This window comes from Wolffia australiana, chromosome 13, assembly GCF_029677425.1.
Source record: "Wolffia australiana isolate 7733 chromosome 13, ASM2967742v1".
Classification (NCBI taxonomy): Eukaryota; Viridiplantae; Streptophyta; class Magnoliopsida; order Alismatales; family Araceae; genus Wolffia; species Wolffia australiana.
Window position 1 is genome coordinate 9,740,407 of NC_135847.1, and position 21,293 is coordinate 9,761,699.

The 21,293-nt window shown below is 41.3% G+C and overlaps 1 protein-coding gene across 1 annotated transcript in view; it reads right to left on the minus strand.

Moving 5' to 3' along the window:
* The window catches only part of LOC144711507 (Zn-dependent exopeptidases superfamily protein), a 58,969-nt gene that overhangs the window by 29,480 nt on the left and 8,196 nt on the right, over nucleotides 1–21,293 (minus strand). The window contains exons 7-12 of the mRNA XM_078585526.1: nucleotides 19,818–19,905; nucleotides 7,916–8,004; nucleotides 7,693–7,832; nucleotides 7,433–7,595; nucleotides 6,981–7,116; nucleotides 2,670–2,766 (exon numbers count right to left, since the gene is read on the minus strand). Of these exons, the coding sequence (XP_078441652.1) occupies nucleotides 2,670–2,766; nucleotides 6,981–7,116; nucleotides 7,433–7,595; nucleotides 7,693–7,832; nucleotides 7,916–8,004; nucleotides 19,818–19,905 (713 nt within the window). The remainder of the gene's footprint in view (nucleotides 1–2,669; nucleotides 2,767–6,980; nucleotides 7,117–7,432; nucleotides 7,596–7,692; nucleotides 7,833–7,915; nucleotides 8,005–19,817; nucleotides 19,906–21,293) is intronic.

Consider the following 21,293-nt stretch of genomic DNA (forward strand, 5'->3'; position numbering starts at 1 on the left):
CAATCACTTTTGTATGCGCAGTGTTGTTAGGAGTGTTTGCACCGCCTGTGTGCCCTGTGCACCTGTATGTGCCTGCGGCAGTCCATACCCATCTGCATGCCGATGCTCAGTCATGTATACCCATCAGACCACACTATTGTACATCTGCCCTTGTCCAATCCAATTCACAAGCATGTTTAGCCGCTCATCAAGTCTTTGTTAATTTTCCATCAACCCATTTTATTTATTCTCAGCATGGTCAAAATCATGGGAGAGACTTTTGCATTACCAGGGGAGGCAATCTCTTCTGTGCCAACACTTGAGCTCTCCCTCATCTTCCCAATTCGTAAGATTCCATTCATCAAATTTGGTGTTGAAATGACAAGAACCAATTTCAGGGTACTCATCTAGTGAATGTCAATATAAAGTGCATGGAAAATAATTTCCTTGAAAAAAGCTCAGGTGAAGAAATAACTGATAACCAAGCAGCTGCTGACAGTCCCAACCTTTCATAATGTACGAGATACCACGGAACAAAGTATTTTTTACATGGTTTTGCAATGTGAAACAAAACAAAATGGTCTATAACACTGTGGCCCACTTGATAAGAAGGGTATCAAAGACATGAGGGAGGGTGGGGGGGTTTTGTCTTTAATAGTTCCTCTTTTATTGGGAGGACCTTGCACTTATAAGCCATGGTTGACGACCTACATGAGAAAGTGTGCTGATTCAATAATGAGTCGCATGGATTCGAGCAGTAATCTTGTCTATGGTCATGCAAATTTTCACTGGCATGAAGAATATGAAGATTGATAAAGCAATTGGGTCATATGGTCTTCATCATTGTTAACAAAGATAACGTTTAGCACAAAAGTCTGTCTAATTGTATAAATATCCATTTTGCTTTTTGACTGTTGACCCCTGTAACCCTTGAAAGTTTTACAAAAATAGGGCTTCTCTGCCCTTGTAAGGTATGTTCTTTCCACCTCTATTTTTTCGTTTTCTCTCTGCTGCTCACATTCAAAGCTCTTTCAACGGAGATCTAAAGCTGCCGCACTGGTCTCGTGGAGGATCCTTGCAACATTCAGATCTCTCCCTTGCCCTGGACTCTGGTTTATATAATTTCAATCATGCATTTCACTTCAGGGGGTAGCCATCCTATTGGTATAAGTGGATGAAATAGTAACTACATCTGATGATAATGCTGAGATCCAAGCGTTAAATTATCAACTATCGAGTTTATTTGATTTCAAATCCTTGATCCCAATTCTAAGCTGAGATTGCGAGGAAGATTACCCAGTTGACAAGAGCTAGTATCAAAGATATGGAATGCTTATATATTTGAAGCATACCAGGCCAGATATGCATTTCAAATAGAAAGACAGAGCCGAATTCTGCAAAACTGTTAAGATCCTGATCAAATCAGCCAAGATAACAAAGTGATAGATAGAAAACTGCAATAAGAAGAACTTTGCTCAATATTTTAGATCTTGCATCTCAAGTTTCATGAAAAATACTCAATAGCAGTTCTCGACAACTGGGATAATCGAACATTCTACTATGACAAACACTCTTCTGTATGATTCTTGACTGCTGATAGCCAGATCGGTCTTCAGCAGCTCCCGCGAAGGAGGATCTCCTTCCACACGCAAAAGGGGAACGAAGAACCACTTCTTGATGATCTGATGAAAAACACATCCCTTCCTTATATAGAGATTTCCTACGCTTTATTCAAACACTCGCACGTGCTGCCTCAGTTTGCACGTGCGGCGTACATATTGCGTCACCTCTTGCTTTGGTAAGTCTTCGTCAGAGATTCATCAACAACCCTCGAGAGAGTCATATGCAAGATGAATTTGAAGTATTGGCCTACTTGACGAGGACAAATGGAAATGCATTTTATTCAAAGGCCAATGGTAGTCTGGTGAAAATAAACCAATCCAAGATATTGTTCCTTCATTTTTGAGAATTAAGTGACTAAGAGATGCAGGAAACGAGATCTGTTGGTACAACCAAGCACTGAAGCTAAATTCAGGGCAGTTGCAAAGTGTAGCTATGAAGTGGTATGGCTCAGACATTCTCCAAGATCTGAGATTTCCAGATAAAGATGCATAATTTTGCGCAGATACAGCAAATCAGCCATTGATATTGCTCATAATCATGTCCACCACAATAGAGTAAACATATTGAGATCAATAAGCAATTTCTCATAGGACCTTATGTCCAGTAGTAACCCCACATAGGGGTTACTATTGGAGAACTCACATTCCTGCATCAGCAATCCAGACAAGAAGAAGAAAGCAGGGGGAGGGAGAGGGTATGGGGTTTTATTCTGAGAATCTCTTGTTTTATTCATAAGGAAAATGATCCCTCATAAGATACATATTGGCTCCGGATATTAAGATCCAAATTCATTTACAGCAGTCAAAAAATAAGAGATGTTTCTGAGTTTTAGCAGTTACATAAGGGAAGGTTAATAGAGGCACATTAGTTGTTATCTGATATGCTAGGTTGACGGAGGCATCATAATGGGTAAGACTGAATGAACGCATTAGGGAAAAATATTTTTTAGACCCATATATATACATGATATCTGATTTCTTATACTACTTATGAATGTTTTCATAACCAGAGGCTAGGTTTTCACTAATTAGTGAAGGATTTTCTCGACAAAAATAATAGATACATACCAACTCATTGCATATCTTGAAACACAAAGCCTTAGGATAGCAAAAACAATCGGAACAAAGATACCCAATATGATCCCAAATGCATGCAACATCATTCCTTCACAAATAAATCAACAATATGTCAGTCAAATCCAAGCGGTAACCAGAAATACCAAGATCCTTCAATAATTCAGGTTATTATAATTAAAAAAGAAGCTGTCATTTTGGATCCCAACAGAAACATTATGAAAATACATTATCCCAGAAGTGTCCATTATGTCCTTCCATCATAACATTTTTTTCCTCTTGTTTGTAATCTTTCATTTGGTCACTTACCGTTCCAAGTTGTGGCTAGGGTCTCACGTCACCATAGTATTTTCACTTTACTTCCTGGTATTAAGAGCACTGATTCTTTTTAAGAGACAAGGGATTCTACTTAAACACAATATTTCATTTTCTTACTCTCGTTGCCTTTGCATCCAGGATCTTACCAGAGCTAGCGATGAAAGCCAATCTTCTCTAGAAATGGTGATCTTTGCTGAAGACCAATGCACTTTCTATTTCCACAGGTATTTTCACCTGACACAAAGGGAACAAGGATACCTGGCAGAGTTAGAAGTCTTGGACCCCAACAGCACCTCCACCTCCCAGAAGCCTTACCAGAACAAAAAACCTCAAGAGTATTTTGAGAGTTGAAGAAGCTACTCTATAAATGTTACATTGTGGGCCCTAGAAATCGGCCTACTATTTTTATTTAACAGAGGGACCATGCATGGACCTTTATAATTTAGGCAAACATGGTAACATATTAAAGGGACTAAAAATGACCCACAGGAGACATCCACTCAAATGGTGAACAGATACTCCGGATTTCCAGCTTGTCCATTAGCTTCTGGAATGTGCTCGCAGAAACTCCTTTGATGAGCATGTCCGCAACCTGATTGCAGGATTGGACATATTGCACTGTGACAACCTTTATTTGATGGAAAAGAGGGAAGATCATCCCGGGAACAGAGAGCAACCCAAATATAATGATATATATGATCAGGAAATACATGACAGATCAGAATCGTCCTTACTCCATCCCTCACTCTTTCCAAAACCAATGTGTGGCAATACTCTACACATGATGCAGGATATTGTCCTTTGAAGCAACCCTTCTCTTAACACAAGTTCAATGAGATGTAGTTACATCGTCCATAGCACCGCGAGGAGCCTTCCCCACTCCAAATGTCCACTGGACGCACCTTTCCAAATCAAGCCCAACATACCTCATCAGATATCACACCCCCCCCCCCCCCATTGAACTTGTGGGAGCTCCATATGGCCAATGCGACCGAACACTTGAAGAACAGATGAGAGCAATCCACCTCCTTAGTGTGCCCCCCAGTCGTGTCCCCATCTCCCATCCTCGCTTGCATTCTGTTAAGACCCCAACCCGGAAGTACCAACGACAGCAGGGAGCCAAACGACCCCTTGTATTCTAGGGCCACAAAAAGGGGCCCGAACAAGCCTGAACCCACTAAGGGCTTTGACTCAGAGTCCCATGAGTCATAAGAGAAGACGACGGAGGAAGGGAGGAGGCAAAAAAACACAATCCTAGTAAGCTCCCAACTTCCTTCTTCTCTAACCTTCCTCTTCCGATCACCCTAACCCTTCTCTACCCTCGCTCGAATGCGTCCAGGAACGCCAGACAGCCGGATCTCAGGCGCACCAGCAAGGGGGATTCACCGCTCCGCACTTTCCTTGGCGCTTCTCTCCTTCTAGCTCACCACTCTCAGCCCACCCCCATCTCTATCTTCGAACCTCAATCTCTTCTTTTTTTCATTGAAGACATTGCTAAATCTTGAATCTTTCTGAGTCCAAAGACAGCCCTTGAGGGTCTTATCACATTCTAACAAGAAAGTTATTTTTTTCCTGATAATGTGTCTATCAATCTCCACATGTTTCGTCCAATCCTGATTTGTCTGACACTGCAGGATTATGTCAATGGCTGATTTACTAAATGGTCAGCCCATTCAGGGGAAGTCTGGAACCCTCCAAAATGCTAACATACGTATCACAGATATCTTTAGCAAGTGTCCAAATTCAGCTCAGAACTGAACCTGGCAACAACTGTTTTTACTTTGCCAAGTAAAATCATTTCAAAACAATGCGCAATCCTGGTGTTTGATTGGCAGTTGATAAGTGACAATGACATTCCATATTGGAATTATCACCACTCGCACTTGGTAAGCCATGCATTGTGGTGTTTTTTAAATAGGACAACATGTAATCTACTGCCTACATGCGTAATTCCCTAGGATTATGCATGAGGTGACTAAGGAGACAAAATCTGAGGTTCTAGGCACGACAGGATAATCCTATAGTATTGTCTGTGTGATGAGCACAAGCATTAGTTGATTTCCCCGTATAAGGATGCTGTTGATGTTGTCTTGTTAAGAAAACTGACGACACATAGAGGCAAGCAAAAACAGTTTCCCACAGCAGAGCAGAACCAGGTACTGTGATATGGTTAAAAATGTAAGCATTACTCTAGTACTAGTGGTAAAGTTCCAACCAAACCCTAAATGAAATTGAGAGTAGAGATAAAGACTAAAATTGAGAAGCTAGAGTCGCCAAAACCTTGCATGCTGACACAAGATTCTTGAATTTCACAATGAACAACATGAGGATAACAATTTGATTTAGAGGCTGCAGGTGGCAAATAAGAAGTATGTTGAGGCAGAAGACCTCGCAAGTGTGTCATAGTCCAATTCCAGCTTCTTCATCATTTCAAAAGACCACACAAACAGGTTAAGGCTGTTAATAGGGATTTTTTCAGACCTTTAAAGTCAACTTTTGTTCTAGGTAGGCAGTTATGCTAGGAGAGATTGTAGTGTGTCACAGAGAAACCATACCAATGAGAAAACATATGGATGGTAGACTTCGCAAAAGCTTTTTACTACCTAGACTGGGGTTTCCTATGGTCTTGTACAAAGAGAAGCTTTCCTGCTCAGTGGGTGGTTTGGGTCATAAGATGACAGACTTCTCCCCCTTTCTGAGAGGGGCCGAAAAGGTCTAATCAGGGATATCTTTAGCGCAGTTACTTTTCATCCAAACAGTGGATACCCTTACTACATGTAAACAAAAGCCAGTTCATTCAGCTTGTTGAGGGGTTTCCAGAATTCCAGCTTGTTGAGGGGTTTCCAGTTCATTCAGCTTGTTGAGGGGTTGCGGAGTAAAAACTGAAGCTTGAACCTTTTTAGTGCCATGTCTTGTTTCATCTTGTTTCCATTCTGATTTCAAGGGAGTCATATGATTAATCACACCAAAATCTATAATCCAGCATTCAGTGCCATACGATAACTTGCTTATTTTTTAGAAACAATGTGTTCAGTTTGATGAACTGGAGCAGTGGACCCTGCTATAGTAGAGAGATGAATTGGGAACAAAGAATGGTCCCCATCACTGCAGCGTCTCCTTTCTGGGAAGACATGAGACTCATCTTCCCATTAGTCCAGAGATTTCTTGTATTCTGATACTGGACAGATGACTGGGGGCGGCTTGCGGAAAGTTATGGGAGGAGTTTCCGTGCTTATTCCATCTGGCCAGGAATCCCCAAGCTTCAGTTAGAGATTTTTGGGACAATGCACGGAACCCAATCTCAGAGGGGAGTCTTTCTGCCCAGAGGGTGGACGAATCGCTGAGCATGCAGCAGGCCTTGTCACACTTGCGTCCTTCGAATGGGATACGTGATGGATGGGAGTGGAAAGGCACAGCTTTTTCAGTTGGAGAGGCATACAAGAAGATTCACGAAAATACTACACAAACAGACTCTACCGCTTGTGTGTGCCGCTTGCTTTGGTAACAAAAGGTCCCAATTCAAGTACGGATTTTTGGATGGCTACCGGTTTTTTCAGACCAGGCACAGGGACGAGTCACTTGAAGATGTGGCAAGGAGAAGAGAATCATGAAGACAAGGATCGTAGAGGGGAAGAGACAGGACTGAGTTCCTGAGGGATGAGGATAAAAGGAGCTTGAGCTTCGTAATAATTCATGCCTGGTCTCCTTAAAGGAGTCCTGCCCTATTTAAAGGTAATATGAGAAGGGAAGGACGACTATCCAAGAGGATCAGGGACTGCCCCCAGGGGTTCATATCACCTTTTTAAATACTTGATTCAGCTGTTGTAAATTTTTGATTCTGGCATTCACCTCCTAATGAGAAAACATTATTGGATTGATTTGAAAAACTGCTTTCTTCGCAAGTAAAACAATGGAAGCAAATTACTACAGTCATTAAAAACTACTCAAGCATAAGTAAATAAAAAATGTGTTGTCCAAACAAGGTACCTTTCGTCAAGTGAAGAAATGTCAAATATAGAGAGCTGGTTGTAAGATGTTGGAAATGATAAATGCACGGCACAAGGAAAAATAGGGAGATAGGAAGGTTATGGAGGAACAGAGCAACTCGTCCAGAGTATATTATCTGCAATTGAAAAAACAAAAACGTAAATAGTTTAATCACATTCACTAGCTCATCATGAGTGTGGGAACATATGTTACTGACTACCTGGAGTACTATGAGAAGAGCTTTCTAACATAATAACTTAAACCAACACAAATTCTTGTATGCCACACTGATACAGCAGGAGGGTGTCAAGGGATTTTGTAGAACCCTCCAGAAAGACAGAATTTCTTTGGATAATGTTTCCATCTATCCATATATGAAGTCTATTTGCAAGATTCAATTGAAAATGAGAAGAACATGAAACGTGGACCACTTGATGAAATAGATAACACACCATGAACTGTGATAAATAGTCAAAATAAACAGGCCGATCACTCCAAGAGTTCTCCACAGCTTCTTGTTGAGACCTTTTCTCCGCATTTTGTAGAAAGGGGGATGTTGTGAAGGCCTTAATCAGAGAATATAAATTTTCGCCACGAGCTTGGATGCTCCCAGGACTGGCGAAAAAAATGCATATAAAAATTTCAAGAGCCTTAATGCTAACAAGAAAATATTCATCCAGAGATAAACAATGAGGGCAGGATAAGTTCTTACATCAATCTTTCCAAAGTGTCATGTGATGTATGGTAGTAGTAACCACCCATGAGAAAGATAATATCCAAACCAGGGACATTACCATAGTCTTTGGCAATGATTCTGTAATCTGTATCACTAGGCATGATGTCAAACAGATCCTGAACCAAGGATTAACAAAAATGCTAATCATACAGCCTTCATGGCTGAGAAAGTGAGTTCAAAAGGATTAAACATTTTTAACCTGAGCAGAACTTTGTCCCATAGGATGTACAGCAGATTCTGCATATATAAAAGAGGGCCAGGATCCAGGTCCAGATTGACAAACTAAATCTGTCATTGAAAATAACTAAAAGGAATAAGAGTCGCACCAATTTGGATAAGGATTACAAACGAAATCTGGAGTAGTTCGTAGAAAATAAGGGAGCCTTTGGATAGTTAGATAGGAGAAGACAAAACCCAAAATATGATACCATTGAGTTCTGAAAACAAATATAGTATCCACAGCCCCAGGAGATACATTGAATAAGAATGAAAAGTAAATAATTTTTTCCATGTTTATGCTAAACTTCAGTGTTTAATTATACCCACACCTAATGCAGTACATTAAACAAAATTATTAACAGGATCCAAGGGCAGTAAGACTGTTTCCGTAACATATAGTAGTGAATAGATAGTTCATAATGCTCTAAAGAAAGTAATATTACAGATTCAATCTCTATGATGGGGTTCAATAACTAAAAAAATCTCAACAGGTATTACTAAGCCTTATACAAGAACAAGAGAGTGAGAGAGAAAGAGAGAAAACGAGAGAGAGAGAGCCAGAGGGGAGAGAGCATGAGAGAGATATAGAGGCAAGTTGTAAGAGAGAGAGAACGAGAGAGAGTGAGAGAGAATGAGATAGAGAGAGCCAGAGAGGAGAGACCAAGAGAGAGATACTGAGACAAGTTGTGAGAGAGAGACAACGAGAGAGAGTGAGAGAGAAAATGAGAGAACGAGAGAGAGAGAGCGAGAAGGATAGAGAGAAGGAGAGAGAGAGAGATCCAGACAAAGAGGGAGCGAGAAGGATAGAGAGAACGAGAGAGAGCACGATAGAGAAAAGAAAGGACAAGCAAAAGAGAGAGAGAGAGTGCCAGACAGAGGGAGAAGAAGAAACAAGCACAAGACAGGTCAGCGGTCTGTAGACCCTAACCGTTGACAAAGTCAAGCCAAGGGGAAACGGATCTCTAAAAATAAGGAGGGGAGAGTGATCGGGTTAACCATCTTGTTTTTCTTTCTTTCCTAAAGCAGGAAGGGCGACGGTTGCGCCATTGAGAGGCAGGAGCAGCAGGATCAAGCCGCTGATCTGGAGGTGACGTTCGCAAGGAGGTGGAGGGCTGGTGTCATTATCTCCCCATATTCTCCAGTTCTCGTTTGAATTCACATTGGCAGTTAGATTGAATTCTTGAATTTTGGCAAAGATCTACATTGATACAAATTAGAGCGTATCAATCTGGTATCAGAGCTTCTGATCTGATTGGAAGGAATCCGAGGTGCAGTCGCTGATCATCGAACAGTTAGTTGTTTCAAAGTAATAATAATGTTATCCTTTTCGGTTAGGAGTTTGTCAATGGAATTGAAAGGGGATGGTGTAGAACCATAGCGAATCAGGGATAGAGGATCTCTGCCATACACAGCTTTAAACGGAGTTGTCTTGATAGAGGTATGATAGGAAGTGTTATAATTGAACTCTGCCCAATGGAGCCAATTTCTCCATCATTTTGGGTTCTCAGAAGTGAAAAATCTTAAATAACATTCCAAGCCTCAGTTTGTGACTTCTGACTGACCATCAGTTTCGGGATGATAGGATGAGCTGAATTTGAGACATGTGCCTTGAAGGCGATGTAGTTCCTTCCAGAAATGGCTTGTAAAAATAGGCTACCTCTGTCCGAAATAATCAAGTTTGGAATACCATGAAGTTTGACGATTTCTTTGGCAAATATTGCATCAGCTGAGAACATATGTTTGACTCCAATGTAGCGGTTATATTTACTCAAATGATCCACCACCACCATGATAGAATCAAATCCTTCTGATTTGGGTAATCCTTCAATAAAATCCATTGTGATATCTTCCCAAACTTGGTTGGGTATAGGTAAAGGTTGTAGTAACCCAGCTGGTGAGAGAGTTGATGATTTCTGTTGTTGACAGGTAGGGCATTCATTCACATATGCCCTGATACTTTTTCTCATACCTCCCCAAGTTACCTGTTGAGATATTCTCTTAAGCGTTCTATGAAATCCTCCATGTTCCCCTATCGTTGAATCAAGAAATTCTTGAAGAATTTTTGGAATTAAGGACGAATTTAGTGGTAGAATAATGTGCCCTTTAAAGAGTAGGTAGTCCCTGATAGATAGTGTAATTAAGGTGTTCTCCAGTATAAGACTCTATATCTCTCAGTATCATTCCTAGTTTAGGGTCATCTCGTTTCTCTTCAATGCGCTTAATTTTGTCCAGCCAATGTGTAACTGAAATGGAATTGTATTCTCCTTGGAGAGCTGGTTGAGATCTGGATAATGCATCAACTACCACATTCTTCTTTCCAGCCTTATATTTTATATCAAAATTATACCCCAGGAGTTTTGACACCCATCAATGATATTGGATTGGTACCTCTTTTAGATCTGTTAAGAAGCATAGGCTGAATTGATCAGTGTAGATGGTGAATTTGTTGAACATTAGGTAGTGTTTCCACTAGTTAACGGCCCATACTACTGCCATGAGCTCCCTTTCATATGCTGATTTCAATTGTGTCGGACAGTGGAATGCCTTGCTGAAGTAAGCTATTGGATGATTCTCCTGTAAAGACTGGAGCCCTTGACAGTGCTTGCTTCAAATCTTCAAACGATAATTCAGCCTTATCTGTCCAATTATAAGAGTTATTTTTCAAGAGTGCTGTTAATAGTTGAGTAATGGCAGCCTAATTGGATACAAACCTTCTATAATGCCCAGTCAACCCCAGAAATCCTCTCAATTCTTTCACTGTGGTTGGGATCTTCCATTGTCTGATGGCATCGATTTTGGATGGATCAGTCGAAACCCCTTTAGCAGATATAACGTGTCCAAGGAAATCAATAAATTGGCACTCAAATTTGCATTTCTTGGGATTGATGTGAAGTTGATTTTTTGAAAGTAGTCCAAATACGGTAGTAAGATGTTGTTCATGCTGCTGAAGATATCTGCTATATATCAGTATATCATAAAAAAACAACAACACAAATTTTCGGAGATATTGGCAGAAAATTGAATTCATAAGAGCTTGAAAGGTTGCAGGAGCATTGATAACCCAAACGGCATCACTTTGAATTCAAAGTGTCCATGATGCATTTTAAGTGCAGTCTTATGAATATCCTCGGGATGCATTCGTACCTGATAATATCAGTATTTTAAATCAATTTTGGAGAATACAGTCATTCCATGTAACTCCTCTATAAGCTCATCGGTATAGGAAATCTGTTTGGCACTGTCATTTGATTGAGCGCTCTGTAATCAATGCAGAGTCGAAATCCACCATCCTTCTTTTTGACTAACAGGGCCTGGCTTGCAAAACAACTATTGGAATGTTGAATAACATTTAACTCCAGTAATTCTTGAATGAGCTCTTCAAGGATATTTTTCTGTATGTAGGAATACCTATAAGGTCTCTTGTTGACAGGTTTTGACCCTGGGATTAACTGTATCTGGTGGTCACAATCTCTGGTGTGAGGTATAGTATTGGTTTGCTCAAAGACAAGAGGGTAATTTCTTTTTATCCAATGAAGGCAATGGTCAAGTGAAAGAGCATGTAAGTCATTAGAGTTTGTTGTCGGTTGGTCTCTGATATCATTGATGTGATGCATGGATTCTTCCCACTCCCTGTGTGCTTGATCAACATCGAATTGAGAAAATCTGAGGGCATTTAATTCTGGGTCAGCTTCTATAGTATGGATCCGACCATCCCAGAAAAACTTAATCATCAAATGATGATAATTTCTGTGGAACCATCCCAAGGTCTTCAGCCAAGGGATTCTTAAAATTACGTCACAACTGCCCAGTGGAAAAGGAATAAAATTCTGCTCGAAGGTGAGTCCTTGGAAAGTTATAGGGATATTAAGACAAATCCCTTCGATTTGTCTACAAAATGTGTCACCCAAAGCAATGCTGAATTTGTGGTAAGGATGGATTTGAATATTGAGCTTTTGAATCACTATTGGTCTAATAAAATTATGGGCGGCCCCTCCATCAATAAGAATCTTTACTCGGTGGTCGAAAAGAATTCCCCATAGTCCCTTGGATGGACATGAACTCTCCGCAGATCAGGGGCCCTTCATCCAGCTGCATTAAATCTTCCTCAGTAATTGGTCGGTCTTCTTCCTCTATGTCTTCTTGGAGCATGTAGATGCTTAACTTCTTTTGGCATCTATGACCATTACAATTACAATTATAACATAGGCCCTTTTCCTTTCTTTGTAGAAACTCCTCCGTAGATAACCGAATAATCTTTTTCTTACTTCCCCTTCGTGGTATTTCAGTTCTGTCTGGATTTTGGGCAAACAGGGGTTGTTGATTTTGATGTTGGCATTTCCCTCTATTTGTGTAATATGCTCTCTGATGGTTATTGTGGATGACCTTAGGAGGATTTGTAATGACTTGAGCTTGACGATCCTGTTCATCCAAGATAGCTAGATTGCTCTCGGCTTCAATTGAATAGTCCATGATTTCTTAAATGCCATAGTGTCTATATTTGTTCAGCTCTACCCTGACCTCAGGTTTCAACCCCCTGAGATATGCAGTTTCCTCAACATCAGATGGTATGTGAGAGAGAAAAGCTGCCAGATTCATAAGTTGAGTACACAAGGATGGTTCATATACACAGAGATTCATAAGTTCAGTACACAATGATCTTGCAGAAAAATTATACCTCCTTTCAAAGTTCTGGAAACACCAGCCAATGATCAAATCTGAAGTTTTCCTCTGTGTATATGAACCATCCTTGTGCTAGCCCTTCCATGTGCAAGGAGACCAACTGTAACTTCTCCTCGCCTTTTGGTCTGTTGATCTTGAAAAATCATTCTACACAGTTTAGCTACATTTGTGCATTCGAGATATTAAAATAGGGTAAATTACCCTTGCGAAAGAAAACTTTCTGTTCTGAAGATGAATCTTGATTTGTCTGTACACTGCCATACCTTGGCGTATCTCTTTGGATAGTTCTTGTTGAGGATGAAGGATTAACTTCTAGCTTGGAATTCATGGCTTGAAGCTGCTGAAGAATACCAAATAATATTTTGGCTGGGACTGGAATGTCGTCACTTCTTGATTTTCCTCTATCATCTTGATCTCCTATGTCGATGACCCGCGAATGAACCTCGGTTCCCTCCCAATCAGAACGGTGCTCTGATACCAGATTGATACACCAATGTTGTATCAATGAATTATTTCGAATAGAAATCCAAGAATTCACGAATATCCTCCCAATGCGAGTCTGAACTCAGTTTGGAAGAAAGGATAGATAACGAAAATGGAGCCGGACGATTGGACGGCTCCCTCCTCTCAGTGGTGGAGCTCCTTCCTCTTCGTCATAGTTCTCCCTCCAGATCGGCGGTGTCGTCCTGCTTCTCAGGCCCTCCGGCGGCGAAACCGTTGCTGGCCTGTGTTCAAGAAAAAGAGCTCGATACCCCTCCCAATAATGACTCCCCTCTTATTTATAGGACTAGGTCCTCGGTCAGGTCACCCAATCAGCGGTTCATTGTTCGGCTCGCATTTGCCTTCTCTGGTACTTTCTTGAAAAGTACTTATTAGATACCCCAATGGACTAAATCGGTTAACAAAAGGCCTTGTAGATACTCATTCATACACAAGAATATTCTGGAAGAATTGATTCAAGAATTATTGGAGCCAAAAGTTATTCAGCATTCCAATAGCTGTTTCTCGAGCCCAGCCCTTTTCGTCAATAAGAAGGATGGGGGGTTCTGACTTTGTATCGATTACCGATCTCTTAATCAGAAAACGATTCCTAATAGATTCCCCATACCCCTGGTTGATGAGCTTCTGGAAGAACTTCATGGGATGACCATTTTCTCCAAGATAGACTTGAAGTCAGGATACTACCAAGTAAGAATGCACCCGAGTGACATTCATACAACTGCTTTTAAGACTCAGCATGGGCATTTTCAATTCAAGGTGATGCCTTTTTCAATTCAATTCAACGAACCCCCCGGCAACATTTCAAGCCCCCATGAATTCAATTTTTTGTATGCACCTACGCAAGTTCACTATGTTATTCTTTGATGATATATTGATATACAGCAAAGATCTTCAGCTACATGAGCAACACCTTGCTGCGGTATTTGAACTACTTTCACAAAACCAACTTCATGTTAACCCAGCGAAGTGCAAGTTCGGGTGTAATTATATAGAATTTCTAGCACATGGTATTTCTGCCAAACGAGTTTCAACTGATTCGACCAAGATTGAAGCCATAAAACAATGGAAAACACCCTCTGCAGTGAAAGAACTAAGAGGATTTTTGGGGCAAACCGGTTATTATAGAAGGTTTGTATCTAAATATGCTGCCATTGCCCAACCATTGACAACTCTTTTGAAGAAAAACTCTTTCACTTGGACTGAAGAAGCAAACAAGTCATTTCTCAAGTTAAAACAAGCAATGGCCGAGACACCAGTCCCAAGGTTACCAAATTTCTCTCTACCTTTCAGTATTGAGACTGATGCGTCAGGTATAGCTTTGGGAGCAGTTCTGTTACAAGAAAATCACCCAGTAGCCTACTTTAGCAAGGCTTTTCCCTGTCACTCCAGATTCAAGTTGGCTTATGAGAGAGAGCTGATGGCGGTGGTTTGGGCCGTGCAGAAATGGAAACATTATCTAATGTTCAACTAATTCACAATTTACACTGATCAGTTTAGTCTTTGATTTCACTCTGATAAAAAAGAAGTGCCAATCCAATATCATCAGTGGGTATCAAAGCTTCTTGGGTATGGCTCCATCATACAATATAAGCTTGGGAAGAAGAATATAGTTGCAGATGCATTGTCAAGATCCCCACAACCTATCCTAGGGGAGTGTAATTCCATTTCAATGACACATTGGCTGGACAAGATAAGGCTCACTCAAGAAATCAGAGATGACCAAAAACTTGGAGAGATAGTTAAAAAAACAGAGTCAGGCAATGGACAACCTCCTAAGTATTCTATTTATCAAGGCCTCTTACTCCATGAAGGGAAAATCGTTTTACCACCAGATTCATCATTAATTCCAAACATATTACAAGAATTTTATGACTCCACTATTGGGGGTCATGGAGGGTTTCATAGAACATTGACGAGGATATCATAACAAGTCTCCTGGGCAGGAATGAGGAAAGCTATCAAGGCATATGTGAATCAGTGTCCAGTTTGTCAACGACAAAAAACATCGACCCTCTCACCAGCAGGGTTACTTCAACCTTTATCCATTCACAACCAGGTATGGAAAGATGTTAATATGCACTTCATTGAAGGTTTACCAAAATACGAGGGATTTAATTCCATCACGGTGGTAGTTGACCGCTTAAGTAAATATAGCCACTAGATTGCTGTCAAACATCCCTTCACGGCAGTCACTATAGCAGATATATTTGCTAAAGAAATCATCAGGTTGCATGGTATTCCTTATTCAATCATTTCTGACAGAGGTAGCTTATTTACAAGTCATTTTTGGAAAGAGCTACATTGACTCCAAGGTACTAGTCTCAAATTCAGTTCATCCTACCATCTAGAAACAGATGGTCAATCTGAGGTCACCAACAGGGGTTTGGAGTGTTATTTGAGATGCTTTTGTTCGGAAAATCCAAAGAGATGGAAAAATTGGTTACACTGGGCTGAATACAACTACAACACTGCATATCACACTTCCATTAAAACGACCCCGTTCAAAGCAGTATACGGACGAATACCCCCTTCACTAATCCGCTATGGGTCAACCCCATCTCCATTCGATTCCATCGACCAACTCCTGTCGGAGAGGGATCAGACTCTGGTCACCTTGAAGCAGCATCTGGCAAAGACCCAATCTCGAATGAAAACTCAAGCAGATAAACACAGACATGATGAAGAGTTCACGGAAGGCGATATGGGCTATTTAGAATTAAGACCTTACTAGATGAAATCATTGGCAAAGAGGACTTGTGATAAGCTTAGTCCGAATTTTTTTGGCCCTTATAGATTACACAAAAGATAGGACGAGGTAGCTTACAGATTAGACTTACCTCCAACATACTACCTCGCATCAAGTATTCCATACATCCTTTCTTAAAAAAACACTGGGACCTCACCACCAGAACATTTAACCCTTGCCATCTTGCCTAACTAAGGAATATGAATGGCAGGTCAACCCTGAAGACATTCTCAAATTGCGCCACACTCTGTATGGAGCAGAAATCCTTGTCAAATGGTCAAACCTCCCAGTCACTAAAGCATCAGGGAACAAGTACACCATTTTCGCAAGACATTTCGCGACCTCCAGCTTGAGGACAAGCTGAATCTTCAAGGGGACGGTATTGATAGATTTTACTTAAGGAAATATAGAAGAAGAAACAAGCACAAGACAGGTCAGCGGTCTGTAGACCGTAGTCTTTGACAAAGTCAAGCCAAGGGGAAACGGATCCTTATAAATAAGGAGGGGAGGGTGATCGGGTTCACCATCTTGTTTTTCTTTCTTTCCTAAAGCAGAAAGGGCGACGGTTGCGCCGTTGAGAGGTCGGAGCAGCAGGATCAAGCCGCTGATCTGGAGGTGACGTTCGCAAGGAGGTGGAGGCCTGACCGTGATCTGTGGGCAGTTATATTGAATTCTTGAAATTCAGCAAAGATCCACATTGATACAAATTAGAGAGTATCAGGTACCCCCCGATAGGCCCAACATCAAGCCTGTTAAGGTCTTCTGCATGGGTGTGGCCTTTGAAAAACCCTTAAACAAGCGACAGTTGTCACAGTGGTCATAGCATGTCAAGGCCTGATGTGTCTGTGGCAGAACAGTAAGTATCTGAGGAGGATCTCTACGAGACTTTAGCTCCAGTGCAACAGAAACACTTTCACAAAAATGCCAAAAGTCCTGTGCCCTTCCTTGGTCCCTTGGTGCCCTATTTGATTGTCACATGCTTTCGTAGGCCACACATACTATATTTCCTAATTCCCTTCTTGTCATTCTGATATCAATCCAAGAATCTGGCGAGAAATACGATCGATATCTGTCTTCTACAATGTGGAATGTTGCAATATTGTTCACAATCGGAGGAGGAATGGAAATGAATGAGAAGAATACTAGAAGAATGAAGATAGGATTTCACGAGAGATCCTAGAGTTCTCCTCATTGGTTGGCAGGCCCGATCCTGCTTCCCCAGACTTCTGCCTACTCCGGGAACCGAACGTCTTGAAAAAGCTTGATGTGGTTTATTTCCCACTTCCTTTTATTTATAGCAGATCTGGCACGTGCATGATCAACACAGGTCTTCTCACACGTGTCTCCTCTTCTTCCTTTGATAATGCTTGGAGAAGAATCGTTGCGTATTTCCATTGTGTGAGGAATGTATCACCTTCCTAGAAAGGACCTTGGGAGGTCCTCATCAATACATCTTTTCCTCCCCATCTGTAAATCCATTAGGTTTACTATTTCACGTATTAAGTTTCATGAACGGAGGAGGGGTATTACACCTTTTCATCCTTCCCTGACAGGCACTCCAAGATCCACCAACGCTCGTGAAAAATCCAAATGGTGATATAATCACCCCATTCACATGACCGGATGTGTGGATAACGAGGCCACCTTCACAACCTTCACTCTTCTATCCCAAAAAGTAAGTTTGGTTCACTTGAGTTGTTCAACCGGGAGTCAAGGATTTGCTGGGAATTCCAGATTGAAGAAGGGGAAATCTAAAATGGTGCAGAAAGACCCAAATCGGTATGAATGGAAGATGCATATGGAACACTACGTTTTATCGGTCAATTGAGAGATTCCTATCTCATCACTTTTCGTTTGATGGAACAACTTTTCTTGCAGCACGTTGATTCATCATTTTAAATAACTCAAGTAACATAACCTTTCTTTCATTCTTGGTCGATTACTTTTTCGGGCCGGGATTGAGAAGAGGAAGTAAGAAAAAGAGATGTTTCTCTTCGCACCTCAGATGAAGAGGAAAGATAGCTTGTCAAGCCAGCCGATAACTAAGAAAACATTATCAATAGCTGTCTTTTAACCCCCTGTTCTTCTTTGTAAACACTATTAAGGACATATTTCCTACTAGACTTTTTTAAAAATTTAAACGGCTTATTCACAAAATAAAAGGCACAACTTTAGGAGTGATGAAGATAAATCAGAAACCACTGATAAACACGCGCCTACTTTTCTTATTTATAGTCCGCGCTTGCGGAGGGAAGAAGCGACAACACTTAGGAGGGAAGGTTATGTTATTTTCATGTAAAACATTCTGAAAGGCGCAAGTTTACGAGCAGGAGCAGAAGATGTGTGAAATAAAAAAACATATCTTGGTTTCTTGCAAATATGAATCTTGAACCCTTATTGAGAAAGGAGCAAAAAGAAAATCAGGAGGCTAGATAGAAAAGTCTAGTGGTAAAATTGTTGTTGGGGCAGAGAGAAAGAGTGATATGACACCAGTATGATCTTCACTAGGATGAGAACCTAGTGCCGTGATGGGAAAAGTATAAGATGCTATAGAAAATCCAAGGAAATATAACTCAAAACATAATTTTGATTTGTGAAAGACCCTCCCCTTGTCGCCCAATTGCATTTCCATCTGTGTTTCTGATAAGGTACTATACATACCTTATAAGAGAAGACACAAGAAGGAAGAAAGAGAGAAGGGTCAACCAAGGGCTGACCCGGAGTCAACTGTATAATGGTATGGCACGGAACGATCTTTCAATAAATGGGCTAGATCAGGCCCATTAGTGGAGAAAATAAATCAGGCCCACTATTGAATAAAGGCAGGAAAGAGAAGTATAAAAGGAGAAGAGGGGGGGCCGACCAGGGGTACCCCGTAAGGAAGAAATCAAGAAGTTGTTGCGAAGTTAGTTCCCTGGACTCCGGGTTGCATTCGACCAGAGGGAGGGGAGCGGCGGAGCCTCAAGTCTCGAAGTTCCCTGCGAGGTGGTTACGACCAAGATCCACGCATTGCCATTCCGGAACAGTGCGTTTCTCGACTAGCCGGAGAGGTGCATCCTTGTTGATCGAACATTTCTTGTTTTCTTTTGGAATATCGCATCAGTTTCCTTCTCCCTATGTCTTAGAAATCTCAAACACCCTTCATCAAGAACTAAGCCAAATGCGACTTTTTCATTCCCAACATTCTTCTCCACACAATTAGATCCGCCTGAAAGATCACAGCAATTCCCCCGCTCCCCCTCATTTATCCTTCTGAATCTCCCAGATTCCTTCTTAACAGGACGGCTTGGATGCCCACTCAATTTGCCCTCATGTTTACCACACGTGATGACTTATCCGCCTATATTAACTAGGGCTGCTTGTCTCCTGGTCACCAGTAACCCACATCAACATATTCTTTTTTACCACATTTGGAATCCACAAACTGTGACTACATCATTCTAACGGTAATGCTGCAGGTAAGACCAAATACGGGAAGCTTGAGAGGGAGAATGGATGCATATAGTTTGAACAGAGAAGGAAAAGCAATTTTCAAGATGACTGTTTCCCCCCTCGCAGACGAGAGACCACGATATTTAAATGGAAATACTGTTTTACCTTAGCAGGTCAAATGACAAGAAAAATCCTAGATACGGTGGAATTGTATCACTGAGGTTTAGATGACCAATTATATATCCGATCAGTTGCATAGAGAGTAATATATTGAAGCAAAGACAAATCTTATAATAACTGGAGTACATTTTGAGAGTACTTGAATAAAATTTTAAGACTTAAGATGGTCATTGGGACTATATTTTTTCTCGACAGAATCATAGAGACAATATATAACCAGAAGAAAAAATATCTAAAATATAAATTACCAGGGAATCAAGATTCCGATATTGTTTAAAAGTATTATCGGGCTGATAATTAAAAATGATGGGGTGATAATTATCGGGGTAGGAAGGAGAAATACCAACACCACCAGTTCCAGTGGCCTCCACATTAATAAAAGCACCAAGAGTGCTGGCCCATTCATGTGATTTCATAAAGCCATGAGACCCCTACAAGAACAAAACATAAAAAAATTGTTATCCTTCAGGTCTCACCAGATTAACAAATCATAGAGTCAGATCTAAAGTTGACACATTCGAACATACACAAGACTCTACAAAGAATCGGAGGACATGACAACAGACAAAAGCTGTATGATGGAAGCAGAGGGATGGGGCAATGAGGGAACTACGACAGGGCCCAAAAGGGAAAGAAGGTCTGAACTCAAAAGATACGGCAGAGGGGATGAAGATATTGCAGATGCTAAGCGGCGAGGAGGCTGTAGAGGAGTGTGAATCAGTGACAGACCAAAGGGCATGCGGAGTGGCTGAGCTAGCGGACCTGCATAAGAGGCAGTTGGGGGGTGGGAGACTCAAAGGTCATAAATGCAATGCATGTCTTGGAGTGTATGTGGTATCTGGGATGCGAGGAGGCGCTGAGTGGTGGAGCAATAATTATAAGAGCGTTTATGGTTAGCATTAATGGTCTGTATGCAAGAGACAATAATGGCCAGTTGAAAGGCAAGGGAATGGCACATGATGGGCAGAGGATTTTTACACGGGCTTTTGGCTGTGGAAGCGATAGGGAGGTCAGGAAGTCAAGTTATCGCCTAGAACGAGGCAGTTTTCTCCAAAGAGGAGTGAAATGGGCAATTTGTGGCCAGTGAAGTTAAAATAATGACGTGATGGCTAGAGGTTCACTCTTGGAGTTCATCCGGTTTTTAGTCCTGCTTCAAGGTCTATTAGAGGTTCACTTTAGGGGGAGCCATACAAAGTGGTAGGTGCTTTCCTAGAGCTCCCCGTTTTGATGGGGTGTGATTTCAATGTCACAATATAGACATAGGGCACGAGGTTGCATTATGACAGATTTCTATGCTCAGTGGAACTGCTAGACCACTTCTCACTAGCGGATGTGCACTCCCTATCGAGGCCCCTGTCCGACCACTTCCCAATAGCGGGGCAGCCGCTTGAGGGAAGGGCCGGTCTAGATACTTCACGATAGATAGATCCTAGCTGAGGCAGCAGGGATTCAAGAAAGAAGTAAAAAACTGGTGGGCATTGTAGCCCAAACAGGGACAACCACCGTTACATTGGCGAAGAAGTTGGAAGGGCTAAGAATTCATCTTATGGGGTTTAGGAAGCGCATTAGAGAGGAGAGACAAATGATGATCAGAGTCTTTAGACGGTATAAAATGTTTCCATGGCCTGGAGGATACAAGAACCCTAACAGGAGAGGAGACAAAGGAAAGAAAGGTTTATCATGAAGTTGTACCCACAGAGAATAGACAAGTGGAGATGGATTGGACACAAAGATCAAGACAACTGTGGCTGAAGGAGGTGATGCCAACATCCTTTTTTCCACCTCGCAGCGAACGGAAGGAGAAGAGGAAACCAATTAT